General features: G+C 41.9%; 1 protein-coding gene across 5 annotated transcripts in view; it reads left to right on the top strand.

The window, feature by feature from the left end:
• The window catches only part of fhit (fragile histidine triad diadenosine triphosphatase), a 354,989-nt gene that overhangs the window by 276,028 nt on the left and 57,995 nt on the right, over positions 1–20,966 (top strand). For all 5 annotated transcript variants that reach the window (XM_074649370.1, XM_074649332.1, XM_074649353.1 and 2 more), the window contains one exon: positions 10,552–10,620. In XM_074649370.1, the coding sequence (XP_074505471.1) occupies positions 10,552–10,620 (69 nt within the window). The remainder of the gene's footprint in view (positions 1–10,551; positions 10,621–20,966) is intronic.

A 20,966-nucleotide genomic window follows, 5' to 3' on the forward strand; every position in this document is an offset into this window, starting at 1 on the left:
TGATTAATTCATGCACCCAAATTATTAATTTGAGTTGCCAAATAAAGTAATTCGGTGACACATTTGTTTGCACAAAATGTGCAATACACTTTTAGGAATAATTCCGGCTCACAATGATGCCTGCAGGCTTTGCATATTTCAATACAAATGCAATGCAAATAATAAAGACACCTGAGACACTTTCAGGTTAGGGTTGAAGACCTTGGGTACCTTTGTTGTCATGGTTACAGTAATAAACATTTAGTTAAGTTTATGGAGCAACCATATAGTCTTGGTTAAAAGAAACCAACATTGACTGTCGGCAGGAAATGAGTAACAATCAGCGATCTCCTGTGCTAAAGTCGGGGCGGCTGTGGCTCAGAGGTAGAGCGTGTCGTCCACCAATCGGAACATCGGTGGTTTGATCCCCGGCTCCTCCAGTCCACATGTCGAAGTGTCCTTAAGCAAGATACTGAATCACAAAAGCTCCCGAAGGCTGTGTAATCGATGTGTGAATGAATGTTTAGATCCCGATGGGCAGGTTGGCACTTTGCATGGCAGCCTCTGCCATCAGTGTATGAAAATGTGAATGCTGACATGTAGCGTGAAGCGCTTTGAGTTGTCAGAGGACTAGAACCATTTAAAGACCCATTCATCCACCCAAACCCGCCTTTGTTCTTCATCCCCAAGAGATAAGAGTCACAATTCCATCAGCAGCTCGAGGGCTTTGTCACTTGAATGAAACATATGTTTTGGGCATTTAACGAAACGACTGATGCTGTGGTTTATCTTGGGGGGGGACGATCTCTTCTTCCCCCTTCAAAGTTCATGTTCATGTATACGACTCAGAATAACTCATAAAGATGGGTATTTTTCATATTCCGTAAAATGTGCACACCACTTTCCAAAGCATTGGAAACTAGGGATGCACCAATACCGATACCAGTATCGGGTCCGATACTGTGCTCATGTACTCGTACTCGTACTCGCAAAACGGCTCTGATACAACGGCACCGATACCACTTTACGGTGGTGCACCCGACCCCGCTGGGCTGGGATCCCACCTTAGCCAGCGCGCACCGGCCCTCACTGTCATTGCGCAATGCGGTTTTGCTTACACCCTCTGACTCGCGCGTGTGTTAGACTCCTTGGTCCGTGTTTCACGACGCGGTTGGGGCGCACTGAGGACAGTCCGCCCAGGTCGACAGTCACACCGGGAACAGGGGGCCGCCCCCGGCTCTAGGTCCGGGTGGGGAGCGCTGTAAAGCTGCGACCGCGAGCCACCTTTTGCCCCGAGCCTTTCCAAGCCGACCTAGAGCCAGTCGCGGCGCACCGCCTCGTATGCGGGACTCCCCTGCCTGCCGTGTGTCGCTCACACCTTCCAGCTGGCTGTTAACGAGGGTCTTTTGGCACAGAGAAGTACTCGTATCGGTACTCGGTATCAGCGAGTATCCAAATGTAAGTACTTGTACTTATAATCGGTCTGAAAAAAAGTGGCAACGGTGCATAGCTATTGGAAACCCCTGTTCACATCCATCACATCCCAGTGTTGGTTTCTTTTAACCATGACCACAATCTCTCCTTAACCTTGACCAAGAATTGAGTTGTCAAACCTGACCTTAATATAGACGTGGCAGATTGGAAAATGTTCTTATGATTCATTTTATAACCGTCACATGCATTTTGAAAGGCATTGACTGTCGTTTAGGATGGAGGACGTATTGGTAAAACTACAAACAATGACATTTTCTCTGCCTGTTTAGTAATGACAAGTTGGGTAATATCTCACTAATCATTCCATTTCTTCAAAAATCCTGGTATTTCTTTGGTTTTGAGTCCTCAACTGTGTTGGACAATAGTTCCCATAAAAAAACTTCACTATTCATTCAACATTTATAGGTTCAATAACTTTACATTTTCCTCAGCTTTAGTAAAATATGTTGCTGTCGAGGATCACCGTTGTTCAGTCAATATGAGGAGAGTTTAACATCAAACATATATCCACTATGTGTAATCTCTATTGTATCTTGAGTGATGAAACCAGCCTGAGGTCCTCCTCTTCCTGCGATGGAGAAGCATCTGTTGAATGCAGATGATTAATCCTGATTCATTTCCCAACATAATTGAAAAGGACAATTACCAAAAAAGACCAGTGAAACTGGAACTTGTCTAGAACAAGATGGAGGAGATTCTCATGCGATTTACTGAAAAAATTCACTTAGCTTTCAGGTGATGTGGGCCTGTGAAAGCAGGGCATTGTGGGAAGAATCTCTCCATGTAGCTAATTAAGGCTCTCTGCTTTGATCTAGCAGACCTTCTTCTTTTCCCCCATTCCATTAATGGGGGACCACATCTGTTTATGACAAAGTCCATTTGTCTGCCTGTCAAACTAGATAACACCTAAGTCTCTCATATTGATACAGCAGCTATTTTCCCGGTCTGTTTCTGCAGTTACAGATTAATTAAGAGACATCTGGTTTGATTATTTAGAAAGAAAAACTTCTCTTTGCACCACAGCTTTATGCAGGTATCTTGTGCACGCATTAAGCAAATATGCAGACTTCCTAAGACACCTCTATCTATCGGCACAGTTGATTGGGAGCTGAACACGCAGCTTTGCGTGAAGGACGTTCTGTTTGAGTGCACATAATCTTCAAGCGGTGGATGATTGACTAATTATCGAGGGGACATGCAGCCTGGGGAGGTGCTCACCCAGTGCCCGACTGAAGGACAGTACAAAGGAACTAACAGCGAACGATAACCTCAACATCTGCAGCGTGTAATCAGGCAACACCAATGGAGACGAAAGACACCGTGACTCAGTGTCAAGGGCATAAAGCGTCTGAGGAAAGCTGCTAAGTAACGCTGCTCCAGGACAGAGAAGAGTTTCGTTGAAATGACTGATGTGTTGTACGTTCTGGTTTTCCCATTGCTAGCACTGCAGGCACCCAGTGACAAATTCATTGGTCCATGAAAGCCAACAACTCTCACGGCGGATGGATGTGACAATTTCTGCACATAATCATGTTCCCCGGGGGATGAACATATTTGATTGTAGTCCTCTAGACTAAATGACAAAATGTGTCATCAGTCATTGCTTTATGATGCAAAGGGGTGTTTTCTGATCTGACGCCTATCGGCAGGACTACATCGTTTGTTGGTACCGTAATTTGGTTGTTGCAAAAATGATTCGAATGAGCATTTTTATGACCATACTTAAGGTTTGGTTAAGTTTGGCACTAAACTGCTTGGTTAAGGCGAGGAAACGACCCTGGTCGTGGTTAAAAGAAACCAACGTTGATTGTTGATAGAAAAGAGGAAACAAACTGCGGTCTATCAAAGTGAAACATGTTGAACTGTCCATCCACCCTGACCTTTTGTGCACTTATCACAAGTTCTTTGTTTTTTGAGATATGAGTCATAATTGAAATGACCACAAGAGGTCCTATTCAGGTTAACATGAACATAGGTTGTATCCCCCATTTGAATAAACAACAAATGCTGTCGTTTTTGTTCAGAGGTCAGTCTCCCATTCCTACCGTGCCACTCTTTGGTTGCAGACTCAAAAGGCCGCTAACAAGGTTATGGGCATCATTGGACCGACTGTAGAACTGCATTAAAATATGCAGTTTCATTCATTCCAATAAGACCACTGCATTGACGAAGCAGTATTGCCAACGCAGGGGCTCTAGCAAAAAAAATACGGGGTCATCTGCTTTCAACCGAATACAATGTCATCTCCCATTACATTGCGTTGACCAATCAAATATGTGCAAGCACACATTCCTGGTACATTATTTTATAACGTGAACATATTCTTTGTACTTTCTATCTCAGAATTGACTGAACCTATGTCCAAATGATGGAATAATTATTGCCGTGGAAATTTTAGAGAGTCGTGAATTCCTGTCTCGTGGTTTACAACATAGTAAAGTAGTTCAGTATATAGTACAGTAGTATAGTATAGTATAGTATAGTATAGTATAGTATAGTATAAACTGCTGCGTAGTCTTTGGGCACCTGATAAATTCTGTGAACACATATTTTGTGGTCAGCGTTTTTTGTAGTCTTTTCTTGGTTCCCCACTCACCTTTACTGCCCTCATGTTAATGTACTCATATTAATCAACTAGTTATTCAATGTTTATTCAAAAAACATTTGAAATTATTATTTCTGTGAGAAACCAGATTTGTCTCAGAAAACACTTACCAGACCCCATGTATTTAGGACAGTAGATATTAAAAACTCATTCAAATTTGACATAAAATGACAAAATGTTAATAACGAAACTGAACTTGAAAGTACATTCTTTGATGTTTTTGTTCACTTCATTTGGGAGGCAATTTTTTAGGAATTGAGGGAAGTGTTTTTAAAGATTGAAGTAGTGACTCATCCTAAATACTTTTGTCATAAAATGCTTTCTTTCCTTTCTTTTTTTTAATCAAGGACAAGATGTTTTTCTAATATTGGCTGATAAATAATTTGGTAACACAATTGTTCCAAAATGGACTTCCAGCATTTTTGAAGTGAAACCCTTCAAGACTTGCGTAATATCACTCACAATGAACATTTATTTGTCTGGAAAGGAAGTTAAAGCTTCTATTTATCAGCCGAGAACATGTTGTTATTTACAGCAGCTGTTCTGGTGGAGAGAGAGCTGGCGCCGGTGGGGGGGAGGTAGAGCTTTGTCTCACCACAGGTGTGCCTCTCAGATATACAGTACGCTACACACATTCAGCACTGTTAGTGTCCTGGAAAACCCCGCTCAGGGGTTTGTTTTAATGCCTTGCTTTAGGGCACAGATGAAGTGAAGGAAATACATGCTTCTTCCTTCCACTCGGATGTTGAAAAGTACAACTTCTTCTTTCTTTTGTTCTAGTTGTGTTTATAAAGACTGTAAAATCAAAGATTAATCATAAATCTAGATCGATTAGAACCTAGATCTAGACACGTTACAAATGGGCGTTGATGAGAAATACACTAATCGGATAGAAATATAGTTATGCAATATTCGGCTTTTCATTATCATATCAATCATGCATGTTCTGAAGTCACCTCTAAAGATTATATCTGAATAAAAATGGAAGTGTAGCATTCATGAAAGAAACAAATCTTTAAAAAAAACATCAAAACCAACAGTTCAGTTTGTTAGTTCATCTCTCAGTGCTTTCTGACTTCCCTACCCTGTCTGTGGCTCTCAGCTTCAAGTCCAGCAGTGGTTCCTACTGAAGATGTCAATCTTTCACAAATGCACAGGCTTAGTGATTTACTAAAACAGCTGGAAACTGCGGGTTTTGTTACTCGAACAGGAGGAACGTATGTGGGATTGAGTTAAAGTAAACTACAGTGTGTGTCATTGTAATGAAGGGACATGTCACCAAGTGCAACAGTGTGGCTCCTTGATGTGTTTAAAGTGGCAGTAGTCAGTATATTTTTGCCATCATTGGGCAAAAATTCCATAATAACCTTTCAGCATATTGTAATTCAAGTGTTCTGGGAGACTTTGATCACAGGTCATTTCATTGAGAGAGCGTTCCTATTGGCTGTGCTCCGGTCATGTGACCGGAACTTGGCGTTCCTTCACCAGATTTCAAGATGGCGGCCGCGTCACAAACTTTCTCATTTTACAGCTAAACCGTGCACTACAAGATGATTCTGAAAACATTTGATGCAATAAATAGGCATTAACGTAACATAATATTGATTCATATTTGATCAGCGCTGCCTAGTTTGACCGTTTGGTCGGAGTTCATGAGTGATTGACAGCCGGCTCTCATAGACAGCAGCTGGACAGCAGACCTCAGATCAGCTCTTACTGCTTGTTTTCCTCCGGTCTGTGAAATCTTGCAGATGCCGTTTGGAGCACCAGAGGACACAGAGGCACATTATTTTTTTCAGGTTACCTGTTTCATGTACTACTGTCACGATATAGCGACCGTTTTATAAATATAACCTTTTTTTAATCATATTTGCTCCAATCTCGCTACTTCAGCTTTAAAGGAACTCTATGGCACAGAGTGAGGAGAGATATCAGACAGAGATACACACACTCTATGAAAAGTCCGTAAAACTACAAGCAACTGTACCGTGTTAATATGAAGGAATTTTCTGTATCAATTTTTCACATGTATTTTCCCCGTATTTTTAAATGCATTGCATTGTGGGAACAAGAACATCCACTACTAGCAGGAAAAGTGTCAGAGAGGGAAAGAGGGATAGAGGCCATCACAGGTCGAGGGTTCCGTAAATTTAACGTAAAATTTCCTGGTAATTTTTTGCCAGGACATTATTTGTTTTTCTAAGGATTTTTTTCTTAGAGTGCACTTCTAGTCAGTAGATAAATTCCTTGTTGGTTTTGGTCTGCACATGAGATTTATTAGAAAAATATAGAAGGCCACCGGAGTTTTCCTTTATGCTGCAATGCTTGGAGATCTCCCGGCCACTGTGATGTTGGTCAAAACTACAACAGGTTGTACAATTGCGTAATTTTCTTTTCAATTTTGGGGAACAATGTGCCCCCTTGCCGTGCAAGTGGGCATTTAACTGTCTGGAACCTGCCACAAGCACACAAACACTGCTGCGTCAGGCCACTCTGATTTCCCACAACACTCATATCCCCCTCCTAGTTCCTGGTATTCAGGCGCTCACACACACACACACACACACACACACACACACACACACACACACACACACACACACACACACACAGTACACACACACACACACACACACACACACTGTCCAGAGGCCACTGCCTCATTCACTCAGCACTCATTTAGAAAGCCTCGGTGATAAATAGCTCTCCCGCCATGATGTGTTATTTTTTTCTGCTTCAGAAGTTTTCCTCAAGGTAGGCAAATTTAATAATGCAGACATTATGTAAATGACCTCATTAAATAGAAAATGCATACTAAAAAAGCAGGCGCCTCCAAACATGCTATCTTGTTTGTAGCATTTATAAACATTCGTTCAGCCTGCCTCCACAGTTTATCACAGTGTAGTAATGAAAAATTAATAACAGCCACACAATTAGGTTATTATGCCCTTGATGATACACAAACAGACACACACACACACACACACCTCAGGACCAAGGCCACAGATTACATAGGGGGATTTATGGCACAACACACAGCGCTGAACCATCTGTAGCTAATAGACAGAAAATGTAAATGTACTGGAGCACAGAGCAGGACCAATACCACTGTTACCCTCATGACGCACTGCTCCACTTGAAGGTTAAAGTAACCACTCGAACAAGGAAAACAAGGGAGATGCATACAACATTATCAACAAAGAACAAATCCACCACAATGTAGTCTCCTTGGATAGGTAAATGTACGGAGCAGAAATCTATTGTGAGCTCATCTGTAGATATTTTAGAGTAAATGTAGATAGGGGACCGTAGAAAATAATTCTAAATATAAGGAAGTTATCATCATTACTAAGACTCCGGGGACAACGATGCACCTTAATCTTTTAGCTCTAAATTGCAGATAATATAACAAAGCACAACATTCTACTGCGTTCAGAGTGGACATGCACCCCGACCATAGACTGTATATAAGAAGTGGACATAGTCACCGTGACGTCACCTATTGGTCTGTGGACTACCGTTTTGAAGCCTTGAGTTCGTTATTTTGGCCGTCACCATCTTGTTTTTTTTGCAACCAGAAGTGAGAGGGTGGAGCTAAGTACAATGGAATGCTGAATTTGAAGACATTTTTAGGCAACCAAAAATGTTATAATTAATTTTGATGAAATGAAAACACACTGTGAAAGGGTTAAAGTTCTAAGACGAAAACACGGACTACTCCCAGACCGGTCAAAGCCGTGGTAGCGATCTGTCAATCACAAGGTAGCCACGCCCTAAAGCATCCCCTGCTTTATGGTCTATTTGACTCTAAATGGGACCATAATTTACTAAATGAACATCATGCTGTATAGAAGAAGACTTGAAATTAGCGATTGAGACCATAAACTGATGTTTACAATGTTTACTGAGGTAATAAATCAAGTGAGAAGTAGGCTCATTTTCTCATAGACTTCTATACAACCAGAGGAGTCGCCCCCTGCTGGCTGTTAGAAAGAATGCAAATGCGTAGAACTATCCCATACAATGTTCATACAATAAAGTAGGGCAGAAATTGAAATGAATAAATAAGATAAACCAGCTTATTTATTTTGAATGTGTGTGTGTGTTTAATGTCTCATTGCTGTATTTCTATATGAAGTTTATCAGTGTGCAGAGTATAACGGTGTAGTTTTGCCAAGTCCAGAATAGATACTAGGGACATTTAAGATTATACACTGACAATCTAGTATAATGCCTGTCATCCGTGAGGGACGCGGAGTAGAGCCGCTACTCCTTTGCGTTGAAAGGAGCCAGCTGAGGACACTGGCCTGGGAACGCCTCGGGATCCCCCAGTCAGAGCTGGTTAATATGGCTTGGGAAAGGGAAGTTTAGGGTCCCCTGCTGGAGCTGTGGCCCCCCGACACAACCCCTGCTAGGGGCCGACCAACCCTAAGCGGTTGAAGATGAGATGTGAAGTCCTCCAACTTAAACAACAAAATACATTATGTCCATGCCCCCCATCAGGGGTCAGCAACCTTTACAGTCAAAACAGCCATTTTTGGCCAGAAATTAAATTTAAAAAACTGTCTCGAGCCGCAAAACGTATTTGAGCCTTATAATGAAGGTAACACCGCCTATTAAGTCTAATGCAGAGAGGACCCAGGTGCAAACGAGAGGCAGGACGTTGAAGAATCGTCTTGAGGAGATTTGGCTGGAAGATCTTTTCAGCAGGAGCTTCCAGTGTGTTTGTTCTGGAAATGTCTTTCAATTACCTTTTTTGTTGTTTTCTAATTTCTCGCCGCAGAAATCAAAACAAATCTGTCCACGCACTATTTAATTCTCCATTTTCCTCCGAGACTTTTCTCTTTTTTGGATTTGGAAACCTATTTCAGCTATGGAGACTAGCCAATGCTATTGAGGATTGGCAAAATTAAAGGATAAGTGCCGGGCTGTAGACGTACATAGACTATGACACACAGTTTAGTTGACTGAAATGTTGAAACTTATTTTATTATTCAGTGTATAGACTACACATTTTTGCAGTTGGAGAATGTAAGAATCACTTTAGGCCTACAACAATGATCAATGAAAGTTAAAATGTAAAAAAATAACCGTTACTTATTTCTATATCATTTTTTGTCAAAGCCACAGGGAGCCACTGGAAAAGGACTAAAGAGCTGCATGTGGCTCCGGAGCCGCAGTTTGCAGACCCCTGCCCTAGAGTGACACATAGAAGCATTGTGTGATACGATCTCACCATTCGGCTGTGCCTTCCACTCAAATCACTGTTAACACTGTTAAAAATATATCTTCTTTATGATGTTACAATACTATGGTTAAGGTTTGGTGAGGTTTAGACACAAAAAATACTTGGTTAGGTTTACAGAAACTTTGTGGTTTGAGTTACAATGCCTACTTTGTGAATGTTGAGGAAGCGTTGCCATCATGCTTAAAAAAAACATGAAAACCAGTAAAGGAACAGCGGTCTCCTGCATTAAAGTCAGATGATTTGTCGACCCACCCATCCACCCTGACCTCCACCCTACGTGGACTTTGTCGCTCTATATAACGTCACCTCACGTCCTCCTTTGCTCCCGTCACAATTACTACGGCCGCTATAGAAGCTTTTGTCACTTGAACATAAACTTTTGTCGTTTTAGGGCTCTTGCTGAAACAACTGATGCTGTTGTTCTTCTTGACAGGCTCATTTTGACTTACAAGCTTTTTCCTCTGTTAGGGTCCACCATACATCAAATAGCTGCTGCTCCCTCTTAACACTGCAAAGAGTGTCAGCTCAGGTCCTCTGAGCAGCGACTTTTAGCTTCCCTCATCTCTCAGCTGTCTAAAATGTGTCTTTCTTTCTTTAGATATTATCTTGTTTTCTTGTCTTGCTTTGTTAATCACCCTGTTACTGTTTCAATATAGGAGTAACGCTTAATTACCCACTTGCTGTATAACCACATGTTAAGGCTTTACTTTATGTACTGATGAGTATTGAAGACTGTGTATCAGGAGAAAACTGTTTGTTGTTTCTGCATTAGTGAGTGTTTGTTTTCTGCTAAGTGTGTGTTTTGTCAGATAAAGCAGTTTCTTAGGGGACATTACCATTATCATCCATGCAAAGAAGGAAATCAAAGTTAACCATACAGACGGCCAAGTTTGTGACAGCAGGGGGGGTTGACACTAGGAGGGGATATTATATTATATTATATAGGATATATATTAAATCCTTAAAAGCGTAGAAATAAGGAGTCTCTGTGGTGTGCAGGTAGCACGCCTGTTGAAATGCACGGTCACCCTCCTGTGATTTGTGGCACGGCGGCGACGCTCCGCTCTGGCTTCTCCGACGTACTGTGAAGTAATGAAGACTCTCTGAGGGAACCGGCTCTGTCACATCAGCCTGTCAGACAAATCCCAGGTGAAAAAGTACCTGTTTCTCTAGACGGAGCGCCACATCTAAACCATCGCCATCTCTTTGTTTGTTTGCTTTACAGCATGTCCACGTCCATGTGCTGCCCAGGAAGGCCGGAGACTTTGAGCGGAATGACAGCGTCTACGATGAGGTCAGACTTTTTTAACCATTCTAACTACTTTATGCCTGCAGATTCATTTAAATGACAATTTGTATCTGACCTACCCTTGGCGAGTAGAATAGGATAAATGAACAGAATAAAATTTGTCTAAAATATTCTCAGTAATCCACGTCAGGACTTGTATGATCCTGGAGATGTTTTTGCCACTGAAGAGGTTTTGGAAAGACATAAAATATACCAGTGTTGTAGTGCACAAGGTTGGTCTCAGTCTGGAGACCACTCAAGACCACTTTGTAAAGGTCTCGGTCTCAGACAAAGAAAACTCCAGAATTTATTTCTAGGCCGGTCAAGACCACAACTTCAGGGATCTCACTAAACTGACGGTGCATTATCTGATTTATTTGTTAACTTCATTACTGTGATTGCTCATAGACAACAAAGGAAAGTTCACAGATAAAATTCACCTCAGCAGTGCTTTTTGATTATTTTATCAAGACATTTCTCACGGTACACTTAAGCTTTGTTTATACTCGTGCGAGACGCCATGGCGTGGTCTACGAGCATGCAAAAGGCGTTTATGCTCAGCGCATTGTTCGCTGCAATATGCTCCGATACGCCAGGAGGCGTAGAAACAAAATATGTGGATAAGCAAAAAGTCAACGAGTGGTTGGGGAAAGGAAAGCAGGCTGCCTGGCAACAGTAGTAAACACTGACGTACAGTCAAACATTGCTATGATTATTACTGTCGCTTCCCTCCAAGTCTAAATTATTTTCCGTCTCTTGGTGCTTCCCTTCAGGTCACCACCCTTTCCATGAGACCTTTTTTTAGCTTTTATAAAACAATCTCTCATATTCTTCCACAGCCTCTTCTTTCCCCAGTGTGTTGCCAGTTTCTTTATAAGTATTTAATGTCATGTGACTGTCCCTGTGGTCTCTCAAGGAACAGCTGTAGAGATGTCTGTACAGCCCAACCTGTTCGGCCAGTCTTCCTCCGAAGGCGTCCATGTTGAAATGAAAGTCGACACGTACTTACAAAAATTCAGAGGTACAACTTGCGGAGCCTTCGCGCACCACACGAACGCCGTCATATGATGTAATTTTATGGCACGCGCACCCCACGCCGGCTTCAGTACGGCGAGCATAAACCTAGCTTTATACATTTTACACATATACTGTATATATGGATGGATTTTCATTTGTTTTTCTGTGGGTGTTTTTATGGGAATGTGGATCTTTCGGATCGATTTGAGGAGTGCCTACGGTAAGTGTGTCATGTAGTGTGGGACTCGCTCTGGTCCGGTTTGAGTCTAAGTCTCGGTCTTCTCTCTGTCTCGATACACTCTGGTCTAAGTCATGACTCGGTCTTGGTTTAGGTTATCTTGTCTAAAACACTGTGCAATACCAGTATGCTTTTAAGCAAGGCCGTGTAACTTTTGAATAAAATGCACTCTTGATCTGTTCAGTGCACGGGGGATTTACTGTAAAGCTACAGCCTTGATGATGACCAGTAGCTTAGGTAATGTTAGCAATAGTTACATAGGTGTTACTAGTATTACTGAGTCAGTTTGCTGACTTTATGACTCTTCTCTACTTCTACTATAACTGAAATGTTTTAGCCTGTCAATCAAAGCATTTCAATTGTTTAATAAAAAGGTAAAACAAGTAAACCCATTGTACCTTGACGGGAGATGTGTTTGCTGTTTCCTGCTTGTGGTTCCATTCCGTTATGGGATCTGCATAGCTGAATATCTAAATATCTGTAAAAATCACCTACATTAAAAGTTGTAATGCTTGTTGAACTGAAGCCTCATCCACACTGGGAACGTCAGGAGTGCTTAGCGGCTGCGTGGCGGCTGCATCGCATGGTGGCTGCGTTATTCACGCGTCAGGTGTTCACACCTGCTGCGTGTCTGCTGCGTTTCTGCTGCTGCAACTGCTGCTGCCAGCCCTTTCTTTCTACATAGAGTTTGCTTTTCATAATGGCCATATCATTTCATTATAAATGTCATTTATATTTTATCTTTGACAGAGAAAGGTTAAGAAACATGTGTTAATTTGTAAATAATAGTAATAATCCACAATTAAAACCCGGTAATATATAAATTCATGGAGCTCTCCAAGTCACTGCATGTTCTACAACACTTTCCTGCACATATTTCAGAATAAAAGCCTTGTGTTAACAAATGAAGGAATTCTGTCCACAGAAAAAAAACGCTTGAGGAGTTTTATTTTGAAATGAAAGCAAGAAGTGTTGATTTAAAAATAAGTTTTTACTTTTTTTAATCTCCGTAACATATTATTACAGATAGACATCGAAACTGTAGTAATTTAGCTGATATGATGTCAATATACAGTCAATAGATCACTTTCACTGTCTGTTGTTGCTGTGAACCACGCGGCTCGCGTCAAAAATAGGCGAGACCTTGAATCTCTAGAAGAGACACAACACGGACGCCAAAATAAAAAACAACAGGTAACGCAGCCGCTGCGTGCTCCTGACGTTGCTTGGGTGTCCTGGGCTTAATGCTTGTTGAACTGAGAATGGCCTGCTTGAACTTTAAGCACCACACTCCATTCCTGTAAATGAAACGGGCACATTGGTAACCTCTTTGATGGCCATTTAAAAGTTGATGGGACATCTTTGCTGCCTTTCCTGGCTGATGGCACTCTAAGCAATGACCTAGTTCACCTTCCCTCCTACCAGACAATACATAAATATATAAATAAATAGATACATAAATAAATGAATAAATAAATAAACAGCAGCGGGATGGTGAATCCATTTATCTTCTCCTACTCTCCAAGAGCGGGACTCCTGTGTGTTACTGCAGGAATTTGAAAACACAATTCACTGCTAATGAACTGATTCACCTGTGGCTCCTAATAACTTTAATTAAACATCTGAGAGATGAGTTTGAACAAATATCAGCGGGCTCTACAGCCCCCAGGAGCCAGAATCTCCAAACCAATGAACCACAACACCTCAATAAGAAAATAATGAACATGCCTTTCAGGCTGTTTTAAATTTCACTGTGACATTTTGAATTTGTAACAAGAGAGTACGTAGCAAATGAATATCAATGGCTGGTGAGTTTGATATGAATATTCCAATGACCATGTTTAATAAAAAGAACTTCACTAGACTCCCTCTTTGTGCCTGAGGGGAGAAATGAAACATGCAGCTCCGCAGCGGAGTCCCAGCAGCAAAATATAAATAGGTTTGTTTTTAATTTGCATGTGTTCATAAGGGTTATTGTGAGAGCAGCTGCACCACCACCATTTATATTTTCCATGTCACACCCGGCAAATGAGAACATTTTTCTTTGAGCTGTTTTCTTTGCAGTGAATAATCGCCCGGTGTTTGTTCCCCTCATACCTTACCACTGTTAAGTGTTTTATAGATTTAACACATTTATTTGCTCATAAAGACTATTTAAGAGGCAATAGAGCAGGTGAAGAGCCTTTCTCTCTACACCGTGAAAAAGGGGGAGGAAACACATGGGTAACACTGCATTGTGATGTTGCGAACGGCAGCATGAGGCAACCGTCAATTTTTCTTACTTAAAAGCCCACAAATTACCGGTTTACCAAATCACCTTATGGAGTAACTTTTTTTTTTTTTCAACCTGGAGCCTGTTTTGGTTTTTGTGTCTGGGAGACTAATGGGGACAACTATTTCTGAAACTGTTCCAGTATTGAGGGAGAACGCTGCAGACAGCTGCTGCTCACGGGCTGCAATATGGTGCTGTTGGGGCAAGCTGGCACCGTCATTAAGGTCCACTAAAAGTGCTTGTTGTTGCCACTGACAGGCTCAGATTATTATAAGTGTATGACAACATTATGGAAAGGACCTTACAGAGAAACAAAACGCTTTTCTTACCTTTCACTTGATCCGGTCTGTTTGTTATTTTCCCGCTCAAGAAGAAGTCTAATTGTGAATACTGAATATCCGTATACTCTGGCTTAAATAAATATGGATGGCCATCGAATTCAAAGACCACATCCACATTGTGCAAATCCTCTATATATTCAGCTGTGACATTGGAAATCTTTAAGATAACACTAAGCGACGCTTTCTGTACTCCAACACAACAAACTCTGCCCCGGCTGCCACTCTCATTTCCACCATGGACGTATTCCGCTATTCCATCGTTGTCTTCCGGCAACACGTCACCTCGCCAGATTTCAGAAGGACAATTCTTCTTTCCATGATGTAAGACACTTATAATAACAATCTGAGCCTGCCATGGCAAACAACAAGCACTTTTAATGGACCTAAATGACGGTGCCAGCTTGCCCCAACAGAACCATACTGGAGCCCGAGAGCAGCTGCCGTCTGCAGTGCTCTCCCTCAATACTGGACCAGTTTCAGACACAAAAACATGGGAAAATCGGGTCCCGGTTAAAAAATACCAAAGCTATCCTTTAATATACGGACGGGTGACAAATTAAAGGGAAAAGCTGAATATATGAGTGGAGAAACTTAATGAATCAAGATGATTCCTAACAGCACATACAGGGCTCACTGAATTGTTTGATTAGTACGGAAATTATTTAATAATATGCGTTATGGCCTTGATGGGATGCATTTATTATTTTTGTAAGTCACAAATCTTGAGTCAACAAGTTCCAAATCAAATCCAAGTCTTAAAATGTGCATTTCTAGTCTGGTCCTTGTATGCAATTCGCCAAATTGAATGCCATGTATTAATTTTAAACAGAGTAACAGTTAGGTTAGTAAATTAACATAAATTCATGTTTTTTTAACACCAAACTAATCATGTGTGCTTTGGTATGTTATATGGAATTATTATTTGTCGCATCATAGCGGAATGTTTTTACATATTCCTGTGTTGTTGTTAAACACATCTGAATGTGATAATGAAGTGTCATCTCTTTCGTTCTGCTGTTCTGCACTGACAAACAAACCATTCTGTCTGGGCGCCAGCACCGGTGGACTAAAGCCTCGTCCACACTGGGAGCTGTTATTTTTTATTTTGGCGTCCGTGTTAACAGGTTAGAGCAGCCACATAGCCCGCATGAGACACACGTCTCAGCTGCGTCTCTTCTAGAAATTTGAGGTCTTGCCTATTTTTGAAGTGTGTCGCGCGCATTTCACAGCAACAACAGACAGTGAAGGTGATCTATTGACTGTATATTAACATCATATCAGCTACATTACTACAGTTTACATGTCTGTATCTGTAAAAAAAATGTTAAGCAGATGAAAAAAAGTAAAGACTTACTTTTAAATCAACACTTCCTGCTTTCATTTCAAAATAAAAGCCCTCGAGTGTTTTTTTTTCTTTGAACAGAATTCCTTCATTTGTTAACACAAGGCTTTTATTCTGAAATATTTGCAGGAAAGTGTTGTAGAACATGCAGTGACTTGCACGGCTCCATGAATGAATATAGTACGGGGTTTTAATTGTCGATTATTACTATTATTTACAAATTGCCACACGTTTCTTAACCATTCCCTGTCTAAAATAAATATAAATGATATTTATAATGAAATGAAATGGCCATTATGAAAGGCAAACTCTATGTAGAAAGAAAGGGCTGACAGCAGCAGAAACACAGCTGGTGTGAACACCCGACGCGACAATCACGCAGCCGCCACGCGACGCAGCCACGCGACACAGCCGCCAATGGTTAAGGTGCATGCCACATAACTGAAATGTCCACTATTTGATTCCTGGTTGTGGGCCCTTGTTGTGGGCCCTTTGTTGCATGCCATACCTCTCTCTCTCTCTCTCTCTCTCTCTCTCTCTCTCTCTCTCTCTCTCTCTCTCTCTCTCTCTCTCTCTCTCTCTCTCTCTCTCTCTCTCTCTCTCTCTCTCTCTCTCTCTCTCTCTCTCTCTCTCTCTCTCTCTCTCTCTCTCTCTCTCTCTCTCTCTCTCTCTCTCTCTCTCTCTCTCTCTCTCTCTCTCTCTCTCTCTCTCTACTGGCTGTCAAATAAAATCAAAAGACCAAAATAATCATCTTAAAAAAACACTTCAGGAAACTAGCAAGTCACTCCATCGCAAAAGGTCAAAGTGAGGACATGAGTGATGGCTGTTGAAGTCACACCAGAGTTGCAATCCTTTTTGAAGTCGTCCAAAAATGATTTACTTTACTCTGTCGCTATTTAATAGTGCTATGGAAATGAGTTCATCAAGACGAGTAAATATGGAGGAAGTGTTGAGTTTGCATGAACAACAAAGCAGCGTCGATATCAAATTAAAACAGGAACACATCAGAAAAGAAAGATGCTTCTAATATAATCCTGTTTCGCATAAAGGCCTTTTGTTCTGCCCTCCAAGTACAAGAACACTATTTCGGCAATATAGCCAGTGGTTGCTAATGTATCACCACTGTTTGGGCCCCACTGTTCTTACTAAAGTACAGTTCTGAAAAATGCAAACTGAATACAGTATGGGTCTTTTCAAGCAACTTTCAGGAAGTCACTTATAATAAGTGCACATAATAGCAGTGGTTCTGAATTACAGTGCAATGAAGTAAACAATATAGTTGAATAAAAGTGCAATAACAGAGTTCAGAAAACAACTCCTCACAGTAAGACAGGTAAAAAAGCAATTTATTACCTCCGCCCCCACTGCCAGGTCCAGTGCTCTATCAGATGCAGATAGTGCGTAGCGGTGAAGCCACACTCAACGGGCTGTTTATTGCTGTAAAGAGAAGGGATGGGGCTCGGGAGTGCAGTTGTATTGTCATTTCATTGAGATGAGGCGAAGCAGCGCGGGAGGCCAGCGCTGCTTCGCCAACGGTCGATCCGGCGGGCTGACAGCAGCTCTGTGATAGAGAATAGAGTCGGCAGCTAAACACTGTTGTAGCTATCTGTCTCTGTTTTTGCTCCGTCCCCCTGTCTCTTCCTCTGTCTCCCTCTGATGTAGCAGATGGCACATTCAATTTTCTTTACAGCATCACCTTGCCCAAAAACAGCTGTCACAACGCATCATACTTGCTTTGTGAGCTTTGTTTGTATTGTCCCTTTTATTCAAGATTTTTTTTTTTTGCCTTTGCTTTATTAATTTTAGTCATTTGGAAGCCTAAGCAATAGTGGCAATGAGATGTGTTCTATTTCAGTAGTGTTGTGTTCTTACTGATTATATATATGAGCCTACTTGAAATCCACACATTCAGTCCACTCTTAAGCTACATTATATCACAATATATATGCTGAATGAATAAATAAATGACAAATAGTTAACTAAAAGTCTAAAGCCTCTCGTGGCTCTGGAACACTCAGTGATCCAATGATTTTGCTGCTCTTAGAGCCGAACCAGTCGTGGAGCTAAACATATCCTTTTTGTCCTGAGGGTGGTGCTAGAGGAAAGGTCATAGGGTCATTATAATCAAAAGTGTTCATTCTCTGAGAAGAAGAGAGTTCAGTTACCCAAATCCAAACTTAAAGGTATAATATATAATAATGAACTAAAAAACAACTGATACAAAAATAATCCCTCTCATCATCACTATGCCCCACTAGCAGTGTGTGGTGGTGACTGTTTCTACAGAGACCCTGCAGCTATCTGCCTGGTTTTTCTCTTTTCTTCTTATTTTGCTTTACTCTGGACTCTTCTGGTCAAATATTGCCGCTTTTGTCACGTCCCTCAGCTTCTGATACCGAGGCACAAGTCCCCACATACGAAGTGGCTGTGTTTCAGGGATGAGAACGGGTTGTGTTATTATGTCCATGTGTTCCAGTGACCCCCTGCTCCTCTCTGTGCTGCGAGTGCAGCTATGATCGATGCGTGTCTGTAGTTTGACGAGAACAGCGCCGACAGGAAGTCTGCATTCATTCGAAATCCGGCAGCTCGGCGTCTTCCCCGCAGGGTTGTGCGGAGTTAGTTGTGTGTTTTAGAACGTACGCGCCGGGAAACAATCGTTTAAAAATAACATTTTATTTATCTGATTTGCAGCTTTGTTCTCACTAACGCCGTTCTCTCTCTCTCTCTCTGTCCAGTCACTCTATAGCTCGCTCCACCATCGCTGCTCTCTCTCACTCCCTCTCGACTCGTTGAGCTGGAGGAAGAGGGGCCAACTTTGAATGCGGTGTGTTTACAAACAGCAAACCGACAACGGTTCCATATAGGGATGCACCGATACCACTTTTTTCCACTTTTTGTAAGTACATGTACTTACATTTGGGTACGCGCTGATACCGAGTACCGATACGAGTACTTCTCTTTGCCAAAAGACCCTCGTTAACAGCCAGCTGGAGGGTGTGAGCGACACACGGCAGGCTGGGCAGTTCCGCGTACGAGGCGGTGCGCCGCGACCTGCTGTAGGTCGGCTTGGAAAGGCTCGGGTAGAAGGTGCTTCCCGGGGCCGTGGACAAAGTGCTCGCTGCGCCTTCTCTCCTCGTAGGGGAGGGACTGGGCCCCCTGCTCCCGGTGCGACTTTCAACTGGGGTGGACTGTCCTTAGTGCACCCCAACCGCGTTGTGCCCCCAGGGCGGGGCTCGGCCCACGTGAAAGGTGCCAGGGGTCTGCGGCGATGTCTGCAACCCACCCGACCCGTCTTGAAACATGGACCAAGGAGTCTAACGCACGCACGAGTCAGACGGTGCAAGCAAAACCCTGTGGTGCGATGAAAGTGAGGGCCGGCGCGCACCGTCAGGAAGGTGGAGCGCGTGCGATAGGACCCGAAAGAGCCGTTGTATCGGAGCCGTTTTGCGAGTACGAGTACATGAGCACAGTATTGGACCCGATACCCGATACTGGTATTGGTGCATCCCTACCGACAGCGGTTCCATATTATGCCTTGAACGGGTTGCAACAAAAGCTTAGGTTTTAGGTCGGGTTTGGGCTGTTGGCTTTGGGTCCTCACAGTAAGAGGGTCGTAGGTTCAAACCCGGCTTGGAGTCCTTGTGTGGAGTTTGCACTTTCTCTCCGTGTTAGCGTGGGTTTCATTTCCGGCTTCCTCCCACAGTCCAAAAGCACAACAGTGGTCTCCTGGTTGAAAGTCTTGTGTTTGTTTGACCCATCCACCTCCCCTCCCCTCCTTACCGCCCTGAACGGACTCTCTGACTATTAATACTATGTCACTTGCTCCGACCGTCGAGTAACGCTGCAGTCGGGTTTACATTGGAGTTGGTTGAAAGCCCGGTGATACTGCTGATGAAGGATGCCTCCATACGTTGGTTTTCTGATGACAAAGGGGTACTTACCAAATGGCGGTATTTGACGAGTTGGGAGTGAGAACGGGTTGATTAGTGTCAGAGACAAAGAGAGCAGCAGAGAGATTCTATGTCATTTGGGCTTTCATTCATTTTTTCACCGTGCGCCAACAATTTCAAACACCCTGTTTGCCCTGAAATAATCAATCCAAAAGGTCACTTAAGACAAACGTCAAGGCATGATTAGAGAGGTGTACATCAAGAATACCATTGTTCCGACGAACGCAGTATTACTAGAAAAAGAAGAGAAAAGTTCTAACCCACTGAGTTCACATTTAATGATGAGAAACTGTCTCTTCTCGTTTTTGTATGGATGAATGATTGCTTGTAACACATTCAAACATAACGTTCAACAATGTGTCAAGCGAGAAGTAGAGTTCTCAGAAAACTCATTGTTGTGTGTGAAATCCTTTATACAAAGAAAAGCACTTTATATAAGTCAACAGTTAAGCCAGTAAACTAATCAGAAGCAGTGTGGTCTACAAAAAGAAAATGAAAAGTCAGGCTTAAAGCAACTTTACTCTGAAAACAAACAAAAACGTTGCCCTTGCCTTTGGGGGTAAAATCAGTTTTAGTTGGTAACCAAAGGCAAAAAGTCAGTAACAAATATAACCTTGGACGCCAAGAGAGTTTTCAAAAGCAAAAGAGTTACATGTATGAATTATGACAACCTCAGTCAGGATTTTTTTTTTATTCCTCTTTAGGCATGAAAATAATACAACCTAATTTTTCTTAAAAACATGCATTGTTCCACTTTTTTCCACTCGGCTGGACAGCATGAGTTTTCAACTGAAGACATATGCATTAAACAAACCAATGAATAAAATTATGTATTTGGTGAAAACTATAAAAATCATATATATTTTTTAATGCTGTTAAACTAATGTGTCCACATCATTTAAGTAGGGCTGCAACCAGCAATTAGTCGATTAATCTGTTGATTATTTTCTCCATTAATCGATTAGTTGTTTGGTCTGTAAAATGTCAGAAAATGGTGAAAAATGTGGATCAGTGTTTCCTCAAATGTCTTGTTTTGTTCACAACTCAAAGATATTCAGTGTACTGTCATAGAGGAATAAAGAAACCTGAAAATATTCACATTTAAGAAGCTAGAATCAGAGAATTCTGACTTATTTTTTGTTCTTTAAAAAGCTATCGAAATAGATGGCTATTAATTTAACAGGTGACAAGT

This window comes from Sebastes fasciatus, chromosome 1 (assembly GCF_043250625.1).
Source record: "Sebastes fasciatus isolate fSebFas1 chromosome 1, fSebFas1.pri, whole genome shotgun sequence".
In the NCBI taxonomy this organism is placed as follows: Eukaryota; Metazoa; Chordata; class Actinopteri; order Perciformes; family Sebastidae; genus Sebastes; species Sebastes fasciatus.